Consider the following 18564-nt stretch of genomic DNA (forward strand, 5'->3'; position numbering starts at 1 on the left):
ATCTCTACATTTTCCCTGAATCCCAGCTTCTATTTCTTTTTACTGTGCATTTCCATCCGGATGCCTAGCTCTCCCTTGAAAGTCAACTAGGCTAAACAACACTATCTTTCTCCCATTAAGGTTATTCTTTCTATTAAATTCTCTATTTCTGTCCCTAGACTTCTGCTTGATCTTAGAACCGCATACGTACCTTGGACTCCACCATCTTTTTCTGGCAATACCCTCAATCAGTTGCTGGCTCTTCATGATGCCAGATTTATGTCTCCATAGCATGGTGTCTGCCTTTTGTTGTCCATTTTATTCTGAAATTCCAGAATTAGACTCTCATTTTTCTCTTGTTTGGTAGCCCTAACCTGACTCCACTGCTCCAAGCTCCCTCTATTCCAATTTAATGTTTTAAAAATATGGTAACTGTGAATTTTTTTTTTAAAGAAAAAAATATGGAAGCTTACTTTTTTCATTATAAAAGTATTACTGTGTTCACGGACAAAATACAGATAATACAGGATGAAAAGAAAGTCACAAATACCTATATCTATTACCCCAAGATAACCACTATTAACAGTGTTATTTTCTCATTTTTCTGTAGATATGTTTATAATTTTCTATGAATATCTGAGGGATTTTCATTCTAGGACACCTATGGATACCAAAATCCATGCATGCTCAAGTTCCTTATATAAAGTGGTATAGTAGTTGCATGTAAATGCAAATGTCCTTTTATATACTTTAAGTCACCTCTAGATTACTTATAATACCTAACACAATGTGAATGCTACATAAATAGCACTTTTCATTCCCACTTAATCTTTTTTTAAAAAACATTTTATTAGGGACTCATACAACTCTTATCACAACCCATATATACATCAATTGTGTAAAGCACATCTGTACATTCTTTGCCCTCATCATTTTCAAAGCATTTGCTCTCCACTTAAGCCCTTTGCATCAGGTCCTCTTTTTTTTTTTCTCTCCCTCCCTGCTCCCCCCTCCCTCATGAGCCCTTGATAATTTATAAATTGTTATTTTGTCATATCTTGCCCTGTCCGACATCTCCCTTCACCCCCTTTTAAGGATTGCTTTGACTACTTATTTGCCTTTTTGTTTTTCCTACAAATATTTGTGATCCACTGTGGCTTGAATCCAAGGACAGGAATCTGAGGATAGCGAGGTCTGACTGTAAATTTTCTAACAAAATGTCTCTAGTTTGTGTATTACTAACCTGATCACTGTTGCTACTGTGGTTAAACCCCACTGCCATCAAGCTGATTCCAGCTCATCTTTAAGACCTACAGCCACTCCGAGGGAGAAAGATGAGGCTTTCTCCTCCTGTAAATATTTACACTCTCAGAAACCCACAGGAGCTCTTCTCCGCCCTGTAGCATCACTGTGATTTTGTTTGTCAGGTGTTATCAAGTCCGTTCTGACTTACAGCAGCCTCGTGTACAACAGAATGAAACACCACCTGGTTTCTGCAGCATCTCTACAATCCTTTTCTGTTTGAGCCCATGTTGCAGCGACTATGTCACTCCAGCACATTGGAAGTCTTCCTCTTTTTCACTGACCCTCTATTTGGTCAAGCGTGATCCCTTCTCCTTCCTGACGACATACTCAAAGTGCATGAGACAAAAGCTCACTATTCTTGCTTTTAAGGATCATTTGGCTGTGCTTCCTCTAAGACAGATTTATTTGCTTTTCTGGCAGTTCATGCTATATTTAATATTCTCTGCCAGCACCATAAATCGAGGGCATTAGTTCTTTGCTCTTCCTTATTCATTGTCCAGCTTTTGCATGTATATGAGGCAAAGAAAATGCCATCGTTTGTGCCAGGCACGCTTTAATTTTCAAAATCACCTCTTGGTTCTTTAAAATTATAAAGAGGTCTTTTATCGCAGATCGTCCAATACAATATGTTGTTTGATTTCCTACAGCTATTTCCATGGACTGTGTGGATTCCAGTAAAATGAAATCCTTGTCACGTTCAACCTTTTCTCCAAATATTAGGATGTTGCTTACTGGTTTCAGTTGTGAGGATTTTTGTTTTCCTTCTATTGAGGTTATAATACAAGGGGCCTTCAAAAAGTTCATGGGGGTAAAAAGTCCATGGTCTTGGATCACTTTGCTTTCTTCCCTTTCCTTAGACTAAATCAGTGGTTCCTGAATCTTAAGTGTGCATGAAAATGACTTCAAACGGCTTTCTAAACAAAGCCGTGTACTCAGGAATTTTCCAGGGCAATTGGAACTGTATGCATTTAGGGCCTGGAGTGTTAGCCTGTGTTCTCAACTATCTTGAGTAAGATATGGCCACTCGAGACTTTCTTCAAGTGGCTCCATTGACCCCTGGGAATTTAAAGCCATAGTCTCGGTCTCAAATGTGTAAATGTTAGTTGTTCACTTTGGTGGTTATCTTAAAAAGGAAAAACACAGAGTGGATTGTCTAGATGGTCACTTTATTACCAAACTTTTCAGCGACTTCAAGATATCAGTTTGTGTTTTCTGTAGTCCCGCTGCCAACGGGGACGACCCTAACAATGAGGAAAGAATGGAAATGGAATTACTATTCAGTTGGTTCTTGAACAGCATGTAGATCAGGGACTCTGCCTCTGCAGAGTCAAAAATCCACATATAACTTATCGTTGGCCTTTGAGCAACACGGGTTTGAGCTGTGTGGGCCTGGCTACTCACATGTGGTTCACCCCCTGCGCCCAACCCCCATTGCCATTGGGGTGAGTTCAAATGTTGTATCCTCTTAAAGTGCCAGGTGACATTCCACAAGAACAATAACTGGAGAAACAAGCTACCCCCAGGGAGATGATTAGTGCTACACAGTGTCTTAAGCAGATTTTAAACAGTTATCTTAAGCAGATATTCAAAACGTCTGAGTTCAGTACCACAGGAGTAGGAAAAGCAATCCTATAAGTGGGCCCATGCACTTCAGACCTGTATTGTTCAAGGGTCAACAGCATAAGTAATGGATTTGCAGATGATCCCGATCCAGATGGTACAAATGAAGTTTCCCAGGTGTTCATAGAGACAAAAATAGTGAGAGAATTACAGCATCATATGGCATGTAAGCATGCCATCCTAAAATTCTGAAACATAGCAACTAGGGCCACATTTGAATATTACCCAAGAGTTAAAGCCTAACTTTTCTGGGAGTCTGCTTTTTGGAAAAAAGAAGATGGAGAAGGAGTTGAGTAGATAATCTTTAAAGTTCATTCTGATATGAAACATTATGACTTTCAGTGTTGCAATGTGGGATTTTTCAAATTCGTTGACTAGAGATGTATTGTTGAGTCGGTATGATCACAACATTGAAAATGAACTTAAGATCCTCCTTGGATCTTAAGAGTTTCTTCAGAGTTTCTGGGGAAAGGTAAATTATAATGGGATTTTTCTTTTTTATTTTATTTAATTATTCATTGAATCATTTTATTTGGGGCTCATAAGTGGGGTCTTTCTATTTATACTTTTTGCCTTGTGTTCTTTATTATAGTAAGCTAGAATGTCTGTGGGAAACAATTTACTGATTACCATTGTTGAAAGATTTTCATATCCTAAAAGAAAGAGCAAACAAAATTATTGCCATTACACATCTCTGATGAAATCTACTCTGAGCTAGCTGCATTGTTCAGATGGCCCAAGGGCTCAAGACCTGAATTACTACATTCTTGGCACAGTTCTAAGTTCTGACTAAAAGTGTAACACCTGAGGTTGCAAAAAGGTCAAGGAAGAGGGAAAAACAGTTGTATGCACATCATTTTATCATTAGTTAATTCTTACATGCGATCATTTTGATTAGAAGAATAAATTTGGTCATGCTTTGGAGAAAGGATCAATTTGAACCTATTATTTAAGTAATAAAAATGGAATGAAGAAGGGAAGAAGATTTTCATAGATGTGTTTGGTATGTCTGTTATGTAAAGATGTCACCAGCATACAACAGTCAACCCATGGAAGCACTTGTCATCCACTTTGAGCACTAACATACGTGTTTTCAAGTTGTTGCAGGGGAGAAAGTGGTAGGTTTTGTAGAAAAGGTGGTGTTTACCTGTACCATGAGAGTAATTGGAATGTAGACATTCAAGACAGAAGGAAGAAAATGAGCAAAGACACAAGTATTAAAATGTAAGCTTCAGGTAATTCTGTTTTTCCTGATTTACCAGTTGTAAGAAGTTGAGATAAACCTTAAATTCTAGTTAGGTAACGTTATTTTTTATACTATAAACAGTAGGGAGTCGTTGGAAGATCGTGATTCAGTGAAGGTATTACCTGAACTATGCTTTAGGAAGATTAATCTGGTAATAGTGTTTTTAAGATGTATTTCAGAACAAAGACCAAAAAAGTAGATGCCAAGGAGAGAGAGAAAATTAAATGCAGGTAGAAATATTTGAAGCTGAATTGGAAATTAATTGTATGTAAGAGACAAGGAAAAGGGAAAGGTTGTTGGTCATATAGGGTGCACGAGTGATATTTAGATGGATAAGTCAAAAATAGATACTTGAAAATATAGGACTAGAACTTAGAGAAATCAAGACTGACTTGTGGCATAGTGATACTTGAAATCACCATATGGACAGAAAGGATTAAGATAGATGCTTATAATTATAGAGCTTTTAGGGCAAATTTTTAGGGAACATAGTCATTTAAATCAGAGAAGAGGAACTATAGAAAGAATAATTTGGAAAATTAGAAGAAAAAAAATGAAGACTCTCATGGCTTCCAAGAAACCTTCCTACAGGAAAAGGGAACTGGAATGAGATGGGTTGAGAACATCCTGTAAGTTTAATGAAGGAACTTCAAGACTATAGTTTCTATGCTCAATAACATGCAATACTCTAGCAGGAAACACACACACACACAAACACACACACACAACCAAAGAAAGGAAAAGAAACAACTGAGAAGGTTTTATTCTAGTAAGTTTTCATTTTAAAAGAACATTTACAGGGATATGTAACCCAAGATGAAAAAAATACGTGTTTTAAGAAAGTTTTATAAAATAGATTAGGTAAACGTGGAAGAGAAAATACCTATCAAGCATGCATGTCTATGGCATGATAGAACTATTCTCTAGGAAGGAAATGTCTTGTGCATCAGAAATTGAGCAGAACATGAAGATGTTAGTAAATGCCTTGTATAAAACTGCTTTCTTGGGTGGAAATTTAGCTACTAGTAATTATATAATGTCATAAGGAAGATTTTAGTTCACTGAGGCTATAGACCTCTAGACTAGCAGAGGAGGCAGGCAGATATTAGCCCTTGATTGGTTGCTGGTTGGTTTAGATAAAATGATCACTTAATATATTTAAGCGTAAGTGAAGATAAGGACATCCTCAGGGGGAACATTGTGAAAATGGAATTCAATACCTTTTCTTCTTGTTTTCTAGAAGCGCTTCTTCCCTAAGCCTAGTCAAGCATCTAAAACTCATTTCAATGCATGTGCATGCTAAAAGTTTAAATTGTTATATTTTTATCTCTATTTCTATCAATCCATGCTAAGTGAAGCATCCAAATCATAGATAAATAAAATGCACAAAGGTCTTGTTTTTCTTTTTTGTGTGTGAGTTAGTGAGTGAGAGAGTGAGTGAGTCAGTGAGAGAGTGAGTTAGTGAGTGAGAGAGTGAGTGAGATAGTCAGTGAGTGAGAGTGAGAGAGTGAGTGAGAGTGAGTCAGTGAGAGAGTGAGTGAGAGAGAGTGAGTGAGAGTGAGTCAGTGAGAGAGTGAGTGAGAGTGAGAGAGTGAGTGAGAGAGTGAGTGAGTGAGAGAGTGAGTGAGAGTGATTCAGTGAGAGAGTGAGTGAGAGAGAGCGAGTGAGAGTGAGTTAGTGAGTGAGTGAGTGAATGAGAGAGTGAGTGAGAGAGTGAGAGAGTGAGTGAGTGAGAGAGTGAGTGAGAGAGAGAGTGAGTGAGAGAGTGAGTGAGTGAGTCAGTGAGAGAGTGAGTGAGAGAGTGAGTGAGAGTGAGTGAGTGAGTGAGTGAGTGAGTGAGAGAGAGAGTCCACAAAGGTCTTTAAAATAACAAATGGTTGACGACAGTCTTGGTCTTCAACTATGGAGAATTGGTTGTAAGTGCTTGTGGCCATTCCATGACTTTGTCATTGAGCAGTTGTTAAAATGATCTTTCTGAATAATTTTGATGACATGATACAACACTTATAGTGTTAGCTGAAAGAGGTGGACTATGGAATTATATGTGTACCATTACCTCCACTTATAAAAATGGCATAGAATCAGTGTTTGACCTCCTGAGTTCACAAGGGGGAGGAAGAATCAAACTCAACCTAAGTTTAAGACCAGTTCTGACACCAACCGTCATTTCCCCTGGCATCCTCTACTTCTGTGGTGGGGTCAACTAGTTATTACAGTGACTACACAGAACGCACAGAAGATACCTATGCTTATGGGATTTACTGGGTAAGCTCATAGGTTATAATTCAAGACTAGAAGTTCTCAGGATACAGTTCTTCAGCCTGGAGTGCCTCTTCTCGGTTAACCTTGCAGGCATGCCTCTCTGGTCTTCCTCCACAGATTCAGCACTGCTAGGGCAATATGACAAAACTCTTACTGCTTCCAGTAATGCCCCCAAAGGCACTCCATTTGACCTTAAGTAACCCTCACACAAGGGTGCTCAGCCCTAGCTCTGAGGATTGGCAAAACTAGATCCCCACAATGAACTTCTTAGAGGCAACACAAGCTACAAGGGAGCCTCCTACCCAAAGGCACTAAGCTTTACCATTGGCCGGGGAAGCCAAGTACCCTGTTTTATGCTCTTATTCTGAGGCCACTACTCCTCTGCCACTCCTGTAATGTCACAGATCTCTGTCTCATGGGTAAAGTAGGCTAAGTGTACAGGGAACTAGAAGTCCAAGGGGCACATACCTTTCCTGCTTGTTTCCTTGATGACAGTGAAGCATTCCTGCTTCTGAGATGGCTTATTTTAAACCCAGACAGCAGGTAGAATTGGCCGGTTCTCACAGCAGAGTTCCATACACCCTGCCTGTCATCTCTTGGTGATCATTACAGACTATAGCTAGAAGAGCACTATCAAGTATTTCACTGCACCACACACTGGTAACCACAGAAATATGAGCATCAATATGTAAAAAAGAAATAGTCATTGCCCCCCCACTCCCACCCCAAAAGCCTGAACTCCATTATAAGAGTACCTGAAAAGGGTAAATAGATCAGTCAGTATAAATCATCATGTCTGTTGGAGAGACAATTCAGAATATTAATTCTACCAACAGAGAATCAGTGGGGTCCTTCCATGCTATCAGTTTGGACCTGGCAACTGGTAGCCTCTCTTGAGTTTCCCCTTAAGCAAACCAGTGGAAACCGTCCTACAGATTCTGAAAATCTGATGACACAATTTGTTTCCCTAGTATGACTTGTAACAGGGGATCCTGTGCCTTTCCTGTGACATTTTTATACCAGTGAAAGTGAAAATTTAACTTGTTACATTTACATTTGTAAATATTTCCAGACTACCTCTAGATTAGCAGTGTAGGGATGCTGATATTAGCCATATTAACTATTATCTTAACAGTTATTTCTTCTTTAATTTTACCCTTAAAAATAGAAGAATTTTATTCTTTTTCCATAGGTACACCAGAATTACGAAAGACGGAAATTGTAAAAGAGACAAGATTGCTGCTAAAATGACTCTAAGCACTACACTAGATGTTTTTTTGCCACATACAAAAAGGTACAGTCTTTCTCCTGTAAAATGGGAACACATTTATCTTCTAGTTTTTCTAGAATGGATTTTTGTTCTGTTTATCAAAAAGAAATAAATTGGTATAAAATGTTGTTTTATAAAACTTTTAGTTTTTAATTATTTTTTTAAATACGTCCACCACTAGCCTGTCAGTTTGTCATACTACAGTGACTTATGTATTACTGTGATATGGAAAGCTATTCACTGGTATTTCAAATACCAGCAGGATCACTCAAAGTGAACAGGTTTCAGCAAAGCTTCCACACTAAGAATAGACAATGAAGAAGGAATAGGCTGTCCACTTTTGAGGAATTAGTCACTGAAAACCTGATGGATATAGCATTGAAATATTGTCATTTACTAAAACCTAATGAAAAGTGGGTGAAGGGAGATGTTGAACAGGGTAAGATATGACAAAATAATAATTTATAAATTATCAAGGGTTCATGAGGGAGAGGGGAGTAGGGAGGGAGGGGAAAATGAGGACCCGATGCTAGGGGCTTAAGTGGAGAGCAAATGTTTCGAGAATGATGAGGACAATGAATGTACAAATGTGCTTGACACAATTGATGTATGTATGGACTGTGATAAGAATTGTATGAGCTGCTAATTTAAAATAAATAAAGTGTGGGAAAGCAAAAAAAAAAAAAACTTAATGAACAGAATTAGAACAGAGATACAGTGCCAGAAGCTGAGATCCTGAGGCCGGAAGACACTAAAACTACAACTGAGGAAAAGCTACCTTCTCAAAGTTGAGTCGGCCATAGTGACCCGGATCGAGTAACCTCTGCACGAGGAAAGCCTGTGGGACCTGCATTTGCTGCTGGGGCATGACTCAAAATGAGAGGAAACAACTGCAAGCATCAATTAATCATTGGAACTTGGAATGTACGAAGTATGAATCTAGGAAAATTGGAAGTTATTAAGAATTCGTTTGGAACACACAAAGATCAATAATCTAAATACTAGGTGAAATTGACCAGTTTGAATCAGAAAATCATTTGGTTTACTGTGCCAGGAATGACACAATCGAATAGTGTTGTCTATCTTAAACTGAAAGAGCTAAAGAAAAAATTAAAGCCTCAAGTTGCAATATTGAAAGAGTCAATGGGCAAAATATTGAATGATGCAGGAAACATCAAAAGAAGATACAGAGTCACTGTACCTAAGAAGTAGTCAACATCCCACCATTTTAAGAGGTAGCGAATGAGCAAGAACCAATTGACTGAAGGAAGAAATCCAAGGGAGTAGAAAGCCTCATCTTTCTCCCACAAAGCAGCTAGAGGTTTTGAACTGCTGATCTCACAGTTAGCAGCCCAGTGTATAATCCACTATACCACTAGGAGTCTTTAGAAAATATGGTTAAGCTCAAAAAAGGAAATTTTAAAATTACCTGAAATTCCAGCACCTATTTAAGGTAAACTGTTAGTGTTTGTTATTAGGTACTACAAAGTGGGCTGTGTACAACAGAATGAAACACCGCCTAGTCCTGCACCATCCTCACAATTATTCTGTGTGAGTCCAGGGTCCCAGCTGCTGTGTCATCCATCTTGTCCAATGTCGTCTTTTTGACCCTGACCTTGTACTCTACCAAGCACGTTGACCTTTTCCAGAGCTCCTATTGGTTGGATTGCCTCAGAAGCAGTAGACACGAGTTTGGATGATCTCTGGATAATACATCCAAAGATGAAGTCTTGCTTCTGACTACTTCCTCTAAGACACGTTATTTATTCTGGCAATCATCAGTATTCTTCCCCAATACCATGTAACTCAAACACATCAGTCCCCCAGTTTTCTGTATTCATTGTTCGGCTTTCATATAGACGTGAAGAACTTGAAAATACCTTGGCTGAGGGCACCACCATCATAGGCCTCAAAGTAACATCCTTGCTTTTTAACGCTTTAAATAGGTGTTTGCAGGGATTTCTTGATGCAAGGCATCTTTTGATTTCTTGGCTGTTGCTTCCAGGAGCATGATTTTGGAGCCAAGAAAAGTGAAATCTTTGACAACTTCAATCTTGTCTCGTTTATCAGGATACTGTCTACTGGTACAGTTGTGAGGGGTTTTGTCTCCTTTACGTTGAGCTATAATCCATGTCGATGGCGGTATTCTTGCAGCTTCATCAGTAAATGCTCTTTTGCCTTCACATGCAAGGTTGGCTCATCTGCATTTCACAGGCTGTTCATGTGACTTCCTCCCATTCGGATGCTGAATTCTTTCCCAGCTAGTCCAGCGTCTCAGATTATTTGTCCAGCAAACAACTTGAATATGTATGGCGAAAGGAGACAGCCCTGAACACACAGCGTTCCTGATTTTCAGATATGCAGTAGCCCCTTGGTCTATGTACAAGTTCCCCATGAGAACAATGAAGTATTCTGGAATTCCTTTCTTTATAGGGCTATCCATAATTTGCTAAGATTCATAGAATCGAATGTCTTTGCATAGTCAATAAAATACAGGTATCATATATTCTCAAGTATAAGCCAAGTCTTTTGGCACATTTTTAATGTAGTTTTTGTGGTGAAATTAGGTGTCTCAGATGACATTCGGGTCAGCTTATACTCGAGTTTATACGGTAAACATCTTTCGGGGAGTCTCTGCTTTCAGGCCAAGATCCATCTGATGTCACTAATGATATCCCTTCGTCCACATCTGTCTTCTTAGTGCAGCTTGCATTTCCGGCATTAACTTGTTGATGCGCTGCTGCAACTATTTTCTTGAATTATCTCCAGCAAAAAATGTGTTAGAATGTGATTTTGTTTACTTATATGTTATACTAATTGCTTGATAATTTCTTTGGAGTAGGCACAGATACTGCTCTCTTCTGTCAGTTGCGTAGGTAGCTGTCTTCTAAGTGTCTTGCCATAGATGAGTGAATGCTTCCAGTGCTTTATCAGTTTTTTAGAAAATTTCAATGGGTGAACTTCTTTCAGTGCTATCAGTTCTTAATTACATGCTGCCTCTCGAAATGGGTGGCTCTTGACCAATCCTTTTTGCTTACAGTGGCTGTGTGTATTCCTTCTCTTTTTCTGCATCATTTAATATTTTGCTTGTTTCAATAATGCAAACCAAGAATTACTTTTCAGTTCTTTCCACTTGAGAAACTTTTAGTATCTTCTCCCCTTTTGGTTTTCTAAATCCAGGTCTTTGCATAGTGCTTTACTTTATCTTCTACAGCTGCCTTTTGAAAGTCTCTGTTTAGCTCTTTTACTTCATCGCTTCTATTTGCTTTAGTTAGTTTATATTCAAGAGCAAGTTTCAGAGTCTCTTTGACATCCACTTTATTTTTTCTTTAAGTGACCTTTTGCTTTTTCCACATCTGGATGTCATCCCACTACTCATCTGGTATTCGGTTAATAGTGTTCAATGTTTTATTGAATCTTTTCGTGAGATAATCTTTAAATTCAGAAGGGATATTCAAGGTCTTATTTTGGGTCTCCTAGACCTGTTTTAATTTTTTCAACTGCAACCTGAACTTGCATATAAACACTTAATGGTCAGTTCCACAGATGGCCCCTGGACTTGTTTTGGCTGATGATATTGAACCTCCCTGTTATCTCTTCCCAAACATATAGTCCATTTTGCTCCTTTGTATTACAGTGGCAAGGCCCATACGTATAGCTGATGCTTAAGTTGCTGAAAAATGCTGTGCACAATGAGGAAGTAGTCATTGGTCTTGCAAAATTCTATCGTGCAATCTCTATCTTTATTCCTATTGACAAAACCATATTTTCCAACTATTGACATTTCTTCTTTGTTTCCAACTTTTGCATTCTAATCACCAGTAATTATCAATACATATTGATTACCTGTTTGATCAATTTCAGACTGAAGAAGTTTGTAGAATTCTTTAATCTATTCACCATTGGCTTTGGTGGTTGGTGTGTTAATTTGAATAGTACTTATATTAACTGGTCTTACTTGTAAGCATATAGATACTATCCTATCAAAGCCAACATTGTATTTCAATTTAGATGTTGAAATTTTCTCTTGTACAATAAACATTACACCATTTTTCTTGAATTTGTCATTCCGGTCATAGAAACTGTATGATTCTTCAACTCAAAATGGTTAATGCCAATATTTTATGTTCAACATTTAGCACACTAAGGCAAAGTTTATCCATCTTTATGTGTACCATTTCATTTTTGATAACTTTCAATTTTCCTATATTTATGCTCCATACATACATGTTTCACTATGATCCATAAGGTTTTGGTGGCTAATTTTTCAGGTATGGGCCCCTTCTTTCTTCTTTCTAGCCTCTTCTTAGAGTGCAAGTTTCATTGACGCGTGCTCACATGGTCACCCTGCTGATATTGGAAGTACCACTTGGCATGGCACTTTCAGCATCACAGCAACATGCAAGCTGCCATAGTATGACAATTTGACTGATGATGGGGAACAGGTAAAATACAAGCCCCAAACTTAGCTAAAAGAAGTAATGTTGCCTATCTAGAATGGAGGCACATTCCGCCTATGCTCTACCTCCTTGTGCTCTGCTTCTTTTTCTAAAAAGAATAAAAACAAATAAAATCTGCTTAGCATAATATATGTTCCTTGAATGGCATTATGTCAAAGTTTGCTCCATTTAACTTTCCCAGCAGTATATGAAAATTGACTGTTTCTGTCCTTACACCAAAAGAAATGTATCTTTTTCTTCTGTTTTCCAGTTTTGTGAGTGAAAAGAGGCATCTTAATATTTCAGTTCTTTGAGTAGTAGTGAAGTTACACATGTCTCATACTAAATTGACCTCTAGTATTTCTTTTTTTTTTTTTTAGTTTACTATCTAGTGTATTTTTGCATATAACCAGTACAAACTCACTTCCATCAAGTCAGTGCTAACTCATGGAAAGGCCCCCTATGTGTTTCTGAGACTGCTACTGCTAATAGGAGTAGAAAGCCCAGTCTTTCTTCCCGCACCACTGCTGGTGGTTTTGAATTGCCAATCATGTGGATCCCAGCCCAATATATAACCACTACACCACCATGACTCCTATCACATTTGGCGTGCCCAACTAAGTAAAATGCAATGCACTTGCCTTGGAAAACATTACCTGAGTGGTTGTATAGTTTGGTTTTGTTTTGGGAAAAAAGATTAATGTACATGTGTTTTGTGTAAAAATACCATATGTTATTTGTCATTTGAATATGTCAGTCAATGAATGTACATGTGTGTTTCTACCTCAGTGATTAAAGAATAACTGGCACCTATATGGCAAGAATTTGCTCAATATTATTTATGTGTAATTGATATCAATCTGAACATTTTAAAAGTGCACAATATGCCTTAACAAGAATATGCATCTGTGGAACCATCACAGATATTTAAAAAATAGTTATCCTTATGGGTGTGAAATGATATCTCATGGTACATTTTGTCTGTGCATTCTGTGATAATTAATGATCTTAAGCATTTTTCATGTCTTAATGTCCATTTGGTGGAAAAATGTGTATTCAAATGAGGTTTTTTGGTCTTTTTGTTTATGAGTTGCAAGACACGTGTTTTTATTATTGATTCTAATTTATATTGATACCAAACAAAATGTGTTAAAAAGAAGTTAATAGCAAATCTCATTTCTGTGCAGGTGCTGAAGATTTACTAAAGAAGCTTGTCAATGGGAGATAAAGGTGACGGTGGTATCAAAAAGTAAAGTACTCGCAGTACTTATCATCATGCCTAAAGGGGTGCCAAAGGACCCGGAGATTTCGGATCTGTTCTACAAAGACGACCCTGAAGAACTTTTTATTGGTTTGCATGAAATTGGACATGGAAGTTTTGGAGCTGTTTATTTTGTAAGTAATTTTAAAAAATCATTTCAATAAATCAGATGGAGGGAGTTGGAACTCTACACATTCTAGAGACCCCTTGTAAAATATACTTTGTTAAAAGGTATCTATAGCGGGAGCCAAGTGACATTGTTGAAAAGCTGGCTTTGGGATTTCAGCCATTATCCAAGTCAGTGGTGTGTGAATCCACACTTAAGATCTTGCAAAAAAGTTGCAAGCTTGAAGTTGTGCCCTGCACATTTCTCTAATGTGCCAGACACTTTCGTGCCCTGGGAGCCACATGTGTTTATCCCTTCACCTGGAGAGTTTTTCACCTTACAGCCTTTCTAACTCCTGTTCACCTCCAGGTCTCAACACCAGGGTCACATTCCTGTTCAAACCTCCCACACAAAAGTAGTACTCTTTGGGATTTTATAAGACCTTATCCTTAATACTTTATTGGGATACATTATAGTTGTAATGAAATGATTATGCATGAAAGTTTTTATTCATTTGTCTTTCTCCCAATAAATAATAAGTTCCATTACAGACAAGGATTGAGTCCATTTTGTTCATTGTCTTACCTATAGTAAGAACTTAGTAAATGTCACATGAATAATGGCTAAATAGTAGGAAAGATCGGTGAGCTTGGAAAAAACAAGCAAACATGTACACCTGGTCACCTTTTGGCTATAAAACATCAGGCTGTCCACTGTTCTTTGACAAAAAATCAAAATCTGTAATGTGGGCCTGCAATATGCCCTTTCATGATATGATTCCTAGCTAAGCTTGAACTCCTTTCCCTTACTCCCATTGTTCTAATTACTTTGGCTTTTGTTTCATCATCCATCAGAGGACTTTGCACAAACTAGTCTCTGGAATGCTTTTCTTTCCACTTTGATCTTCTTAATTCCTCTCTATCTATTGGTCTCAAGTCAACACATTCTCTTCTTGATAGTACAGGTCTCAGTTGCAATTTAATGTTTGTGATTTTTGGCTTGACTACCATGTGTATTTATCCTATTAGAGCAGAGATAGATACTGGCCTTATTTGCTCAGTTATATCTCCAGCACTTAACCCAACATCTGACAGACTATGAGTACTCAGTAAGTATTTGATGACTGGATAAGGAGATGAATGAATTATGAAGGATTCAGAGAGTGTCATACTAATAATTAGCACTTTTCATAAATCATAATCGTATTGGCATGCTAGAAAGACTGGTGTCTAGCTACCACGGTTTTTATACCTAGACATTACAATTCTACTGTAGTTTCTTCATAGTTGGCAGCTCCTATCCAGAATGAAGCCAGGAAATCTACCTAAAGTGAATTGTAAGCTGCCTCAATTCTTGTAGACTAATCAGCTGAAAATACATGTTATGATCAGAGGAAATAGAACTTATTAGTTTGATGAAATATTGCTGTGTATATTTAGGTAAGTAATTTAGAAATTAGCAGGAAAAGATGTAAGATACTAAAATTAAATGAAGTAAATTGTAAGAAATTATATAAGAAGAAAGTATAAAAGGATTGAGCAGACTCATTTTCATATTGATGTAAATGCAACCGTTATGTTTATATCTTTCTAGAACTGCCATGTGGAACTCAACATATCATCCATTATCCACCTAAAGCAAATAATTTAGTTCAGTTTTTTTTGCCTTTTAGTTTTGGTCAAAGTAAATAAGTAGAGCAAAAAAAATGGTTATAAATGCCAACTAAATACAGAATACTTAAGAAAACATTAGAAATGCATGCTAAATTCTCAATAACTATATTTTAAAAGAATGATCTTGTTAAACGATACTTAAAACAGTGACACTATTGTAAGTGTTAGGATTGACTTTTTCAAGAAAAAGCTTGAAATGCTTAGAGACTGTAATTACTCATAAAATAGTATGGAGCACTGGAAAACAGGTCTCATTAATAGTGTCCATTCTCTGTACTAAAACATTGTTTTTACTTAGCTTCAGTGTAACTTGTTCTGTACTTTAACCACTGTAAAATGTGTATTAGAAATATCTCCTAGCCATAGAAAAATGAGCATGCAATGTTGTGAGGATTTCAAGTCATCTGCCCCAGTAGCTTCTATAAACAGGGGGACTAGGGCTAACTGTGATCATCGTCACTTTTCAGTAAGTTTCTCATACTGTCATGGTTTGGCTGTTGCTGAAAGCTGTGCTACTCGTACTTCAGCTATCCCTGTGGTCACCTGTAGTAGTCACGTATCAGAAGACCTTCCAGCTTGAGGAAGACTAGGAAAAAGGAAGGGACAGTCCGCTCATGACAATTTAGCCACCGTGAATACCTCCTGAATAGCAGTGCCACATTGTCTGACAGAGAGTCAGAATATGAGGTCTTCAAGTTGGAAGGCACTCAAAGTATGACGGGAGCAGAACTGTCCCTCCAGAGTAACGTCAACCTTCATTTGCCAAAGCGGCACAACTCCAAATGAAAAGAAACAGCTAGAAACATCCGTTAAGGGCAAGATATGACAAAATAATAATTTATAAATTATCAAGGGCTCATGAGGGAGGAGGGAGTGGGGAGGGAGGGGGAAAAAGAGGACTTAATGCAAAGGGCTTAAGTGGAGAGCAAATGCTTTGAAAATGATTAGGGCACAGAATGTACGGATGTGCTGTATACAACTGATGTATGTATTGTGATAAAAGTTGTATGAGTCCCTAATAAAATGTTACCAAAAAAAGAAATGGAATGTGGAATGTATGAAATATGAATCTAAGAAAATTGGAAGTTGTAAGACATGAAATGGAACACATAAAGATCAATATCCTGGGCACTAGTGAGCTCAAATGGACTCGTATTGGCCATTTTGAATCAGACAATCATAGTATTATGCTAGGAATGACAAATTGAAGAGGAATAGCATCAAAACCATCATCCAAAAGAACATTTCCAGATCTTTCCGGATGTACAGTGTTATCTGTCATAGGGTAATGTAGTCACAAGGTTGACCAGTTAATACAAGTATTATTCAGATTTGCACACTAAACACTATAGATGCATTGGTCATTCCTGGTGAATAGGATGTGAACAAGAGGATGAATTAATAAGTGAAATATGTAGCCTTCATTATAGACACAAAGCTAGAGATTTCATGATAGAATTTTGAAAGACTAACAACTTCATCATTGAAAATCCCGCTTTTAAACAACATAAATGGTGACTACATACATGGAAGTTGCCAGATAGAACATGCAGGAATCTAGTGGATTTCGTGTATGGAAATAGATGCTGGAACAGTGCAGTATCTTCACTCAGAACAAGACCAGATGCTGTTCTTGAAACAGACCATCAATTGCTCATCTGAATGTTGAAGTTGAAAAATAAAGCAAGTCCATAAGAACCAAAATATGACTGAGTATATTATACTTGAATTTCGAGACTGTCTCAAGAATACATCCAACATATTGAATACATGAATAACCTCAAGAACATTCTACATGAAGTAGCAGAAGATCATTATAAAGATGAGGAATAAAGAAAAGGCCAAAGTGGCTGTCAGGAGAGACTCTGAAACGTATTGTGAATTTAGAGTAGTCAAAGCAAATAGATGAAATAATGCAGGGGCTGAATAGAAGTTTTCAAAGAGCAGCTTGAGAAAACCAAGTTGAGTATTATAATACAATGTGCAAAATCTTAGAATTAGAACACCGAAAGGAAGAACCCACTCAGCATTGATCAAGTTAAAACCTAAAGAAACATTCAAGTTGAAATATTGGAGAACTCTGAAATGAAGAACTAATGGTATTGGAGGAAGAAGTATAAGCTGCACTGAAGATGTTAGCAAAAACACGAGTCTTGGACTTGACAGGATACCAATAAAAATGTTTCATATAAAAATGTTTCTACAAACTGTGAAGAGTTGGAAGCCCTCACTTGTCTATGTTAAATAAAATTGGAAGATAGCTAGCTACCTGACTGACTGATTGAAAGAGACCTATCGTTGTGCCCATTTCCAAAGAAAGATGACGTAACACAATGCAGAGATTATAAAACAATATTCTATCACATGAAAAAAATATTTTTCTGAAGATAATCCAGAAATGGTAGCAGTAGTACATTGACAAGTAGCTACCAGAAATCCGAGTCATACTTAGACGAGGAGGTGAGATATCATTGCTGATATTAGGTGAATTTTGGCTGAAAGCAGAAAATACCAGAAAGATGTGTGGATCATAAGAAAGCCTGAATAACATTGGAAAAATGGGGATTCCAGACCACTTCATTGTGTTTATGTGGAACCTGTACATGGACCCAAAGTCATAGTCATTCAAATAGAACCAGGTAATGCTGCGTGGTTTAAAAAGAAGAAAAATGTGCATAAGGGTTGTATCCTTTCACCATACTTACTCAGTCTAAATGCTAAACACATAATCCCCAGAAGCTGACCTATCTGAAGAAGAATGCACCATCAGGATTGAAGAAGACTTATTAGCCATCTTCAATATGAAGATGACACAACTTTACTTTGCTAAAGTGAGGGGTCTTAACGCACGTAATGATGAAAATAAAAAACTACAGTCTTCAGTACAATTAAGTGTGTGTGTGTGTATATTCCTCACAAATGGAGCAATAAACAACTATAAACATAATCTTAATATTAAAATTTCAAAGGCAGCACAATATGAAAGATAGTTATTTTTTGAAAGATAGTTATCTTAATGAAAGTAAAAATATACCTTCTAAATGAATAAAATATCTTAAAAGTCTTTTTGTAGAGTTTTGCGTTAGAGCAGATTTAAAAATGATGACTAGTCGGTACCTTGCTTGCATAATAGATACTTTTAGGTACTTTTACCTTATTGCTTATGAAAGACATTTAAAAAAATTATGTGTTGACTTTCTCTGCTTTTTGACATTCAGTAAGATTATGGAATTGAATTCGTTATACACCAGTGAATTATTGTTTGAATTAACATTTTTAAATTACTAAGAAACTATTGTAATAAGTGAGGAACTTCTTCAATCAGTTGTATTTAAGAAAATAATTATACTCCCCCCCAAATGTTTCCAATTCATAGGTTATATTGATTCAGATCTTCTGTCTC

The 18564-nt window shown here is 37.2% G+C and overlaps 1 protein-coding gene across 2 annotated transcripts in view; it reads left to right on the forward strand.

Moving 5' to 3' along the window:
- TAOK3 (TAO kinase 3) overlaps nucleotides 1-18564 on the forward strand; it is a 212827-nt gene that overhangs the window by 95348 nt on the left and 98915 nt on the right. The window contains exons 2-3 of one of the 2 annotated variants that reach the window (XM_075533596.1): nucleotides 7605-7706; nucleotides 13309-13516. In XM_075533596.1, the coding sequence (XP_075389711.1) occupies nucleotides 13397-13516 (120 nt within the window). In that variant the 5' untranslated portion in view covers nucleotides 7605-7706; nucleotides 13309-13396. The remainder of the gene's footprint in view (nucleotides 1-7604; nucleotides 7707-13308; nucleotides 13517-18564) is intronic. The other variant, XM_075533597.1, reaches the window with a different exon arrangement.

The sequence above is a fragment of the Tenrec ecaudatus genome, chromosome 16, assembly GCF_050624435.1.
Source record: "Tenrec ecaudatus isolate mTenEca1 chromosome 16, mTenEca1.hap1, whole genome shotgun sequence".
NCBI classification, from domain to species: Eukaryota; Metazoa; Chordata; class Mammalia; order Afrosoricida; family Tenrecidae; genus Tenrec; species Tenrec ecaudatus.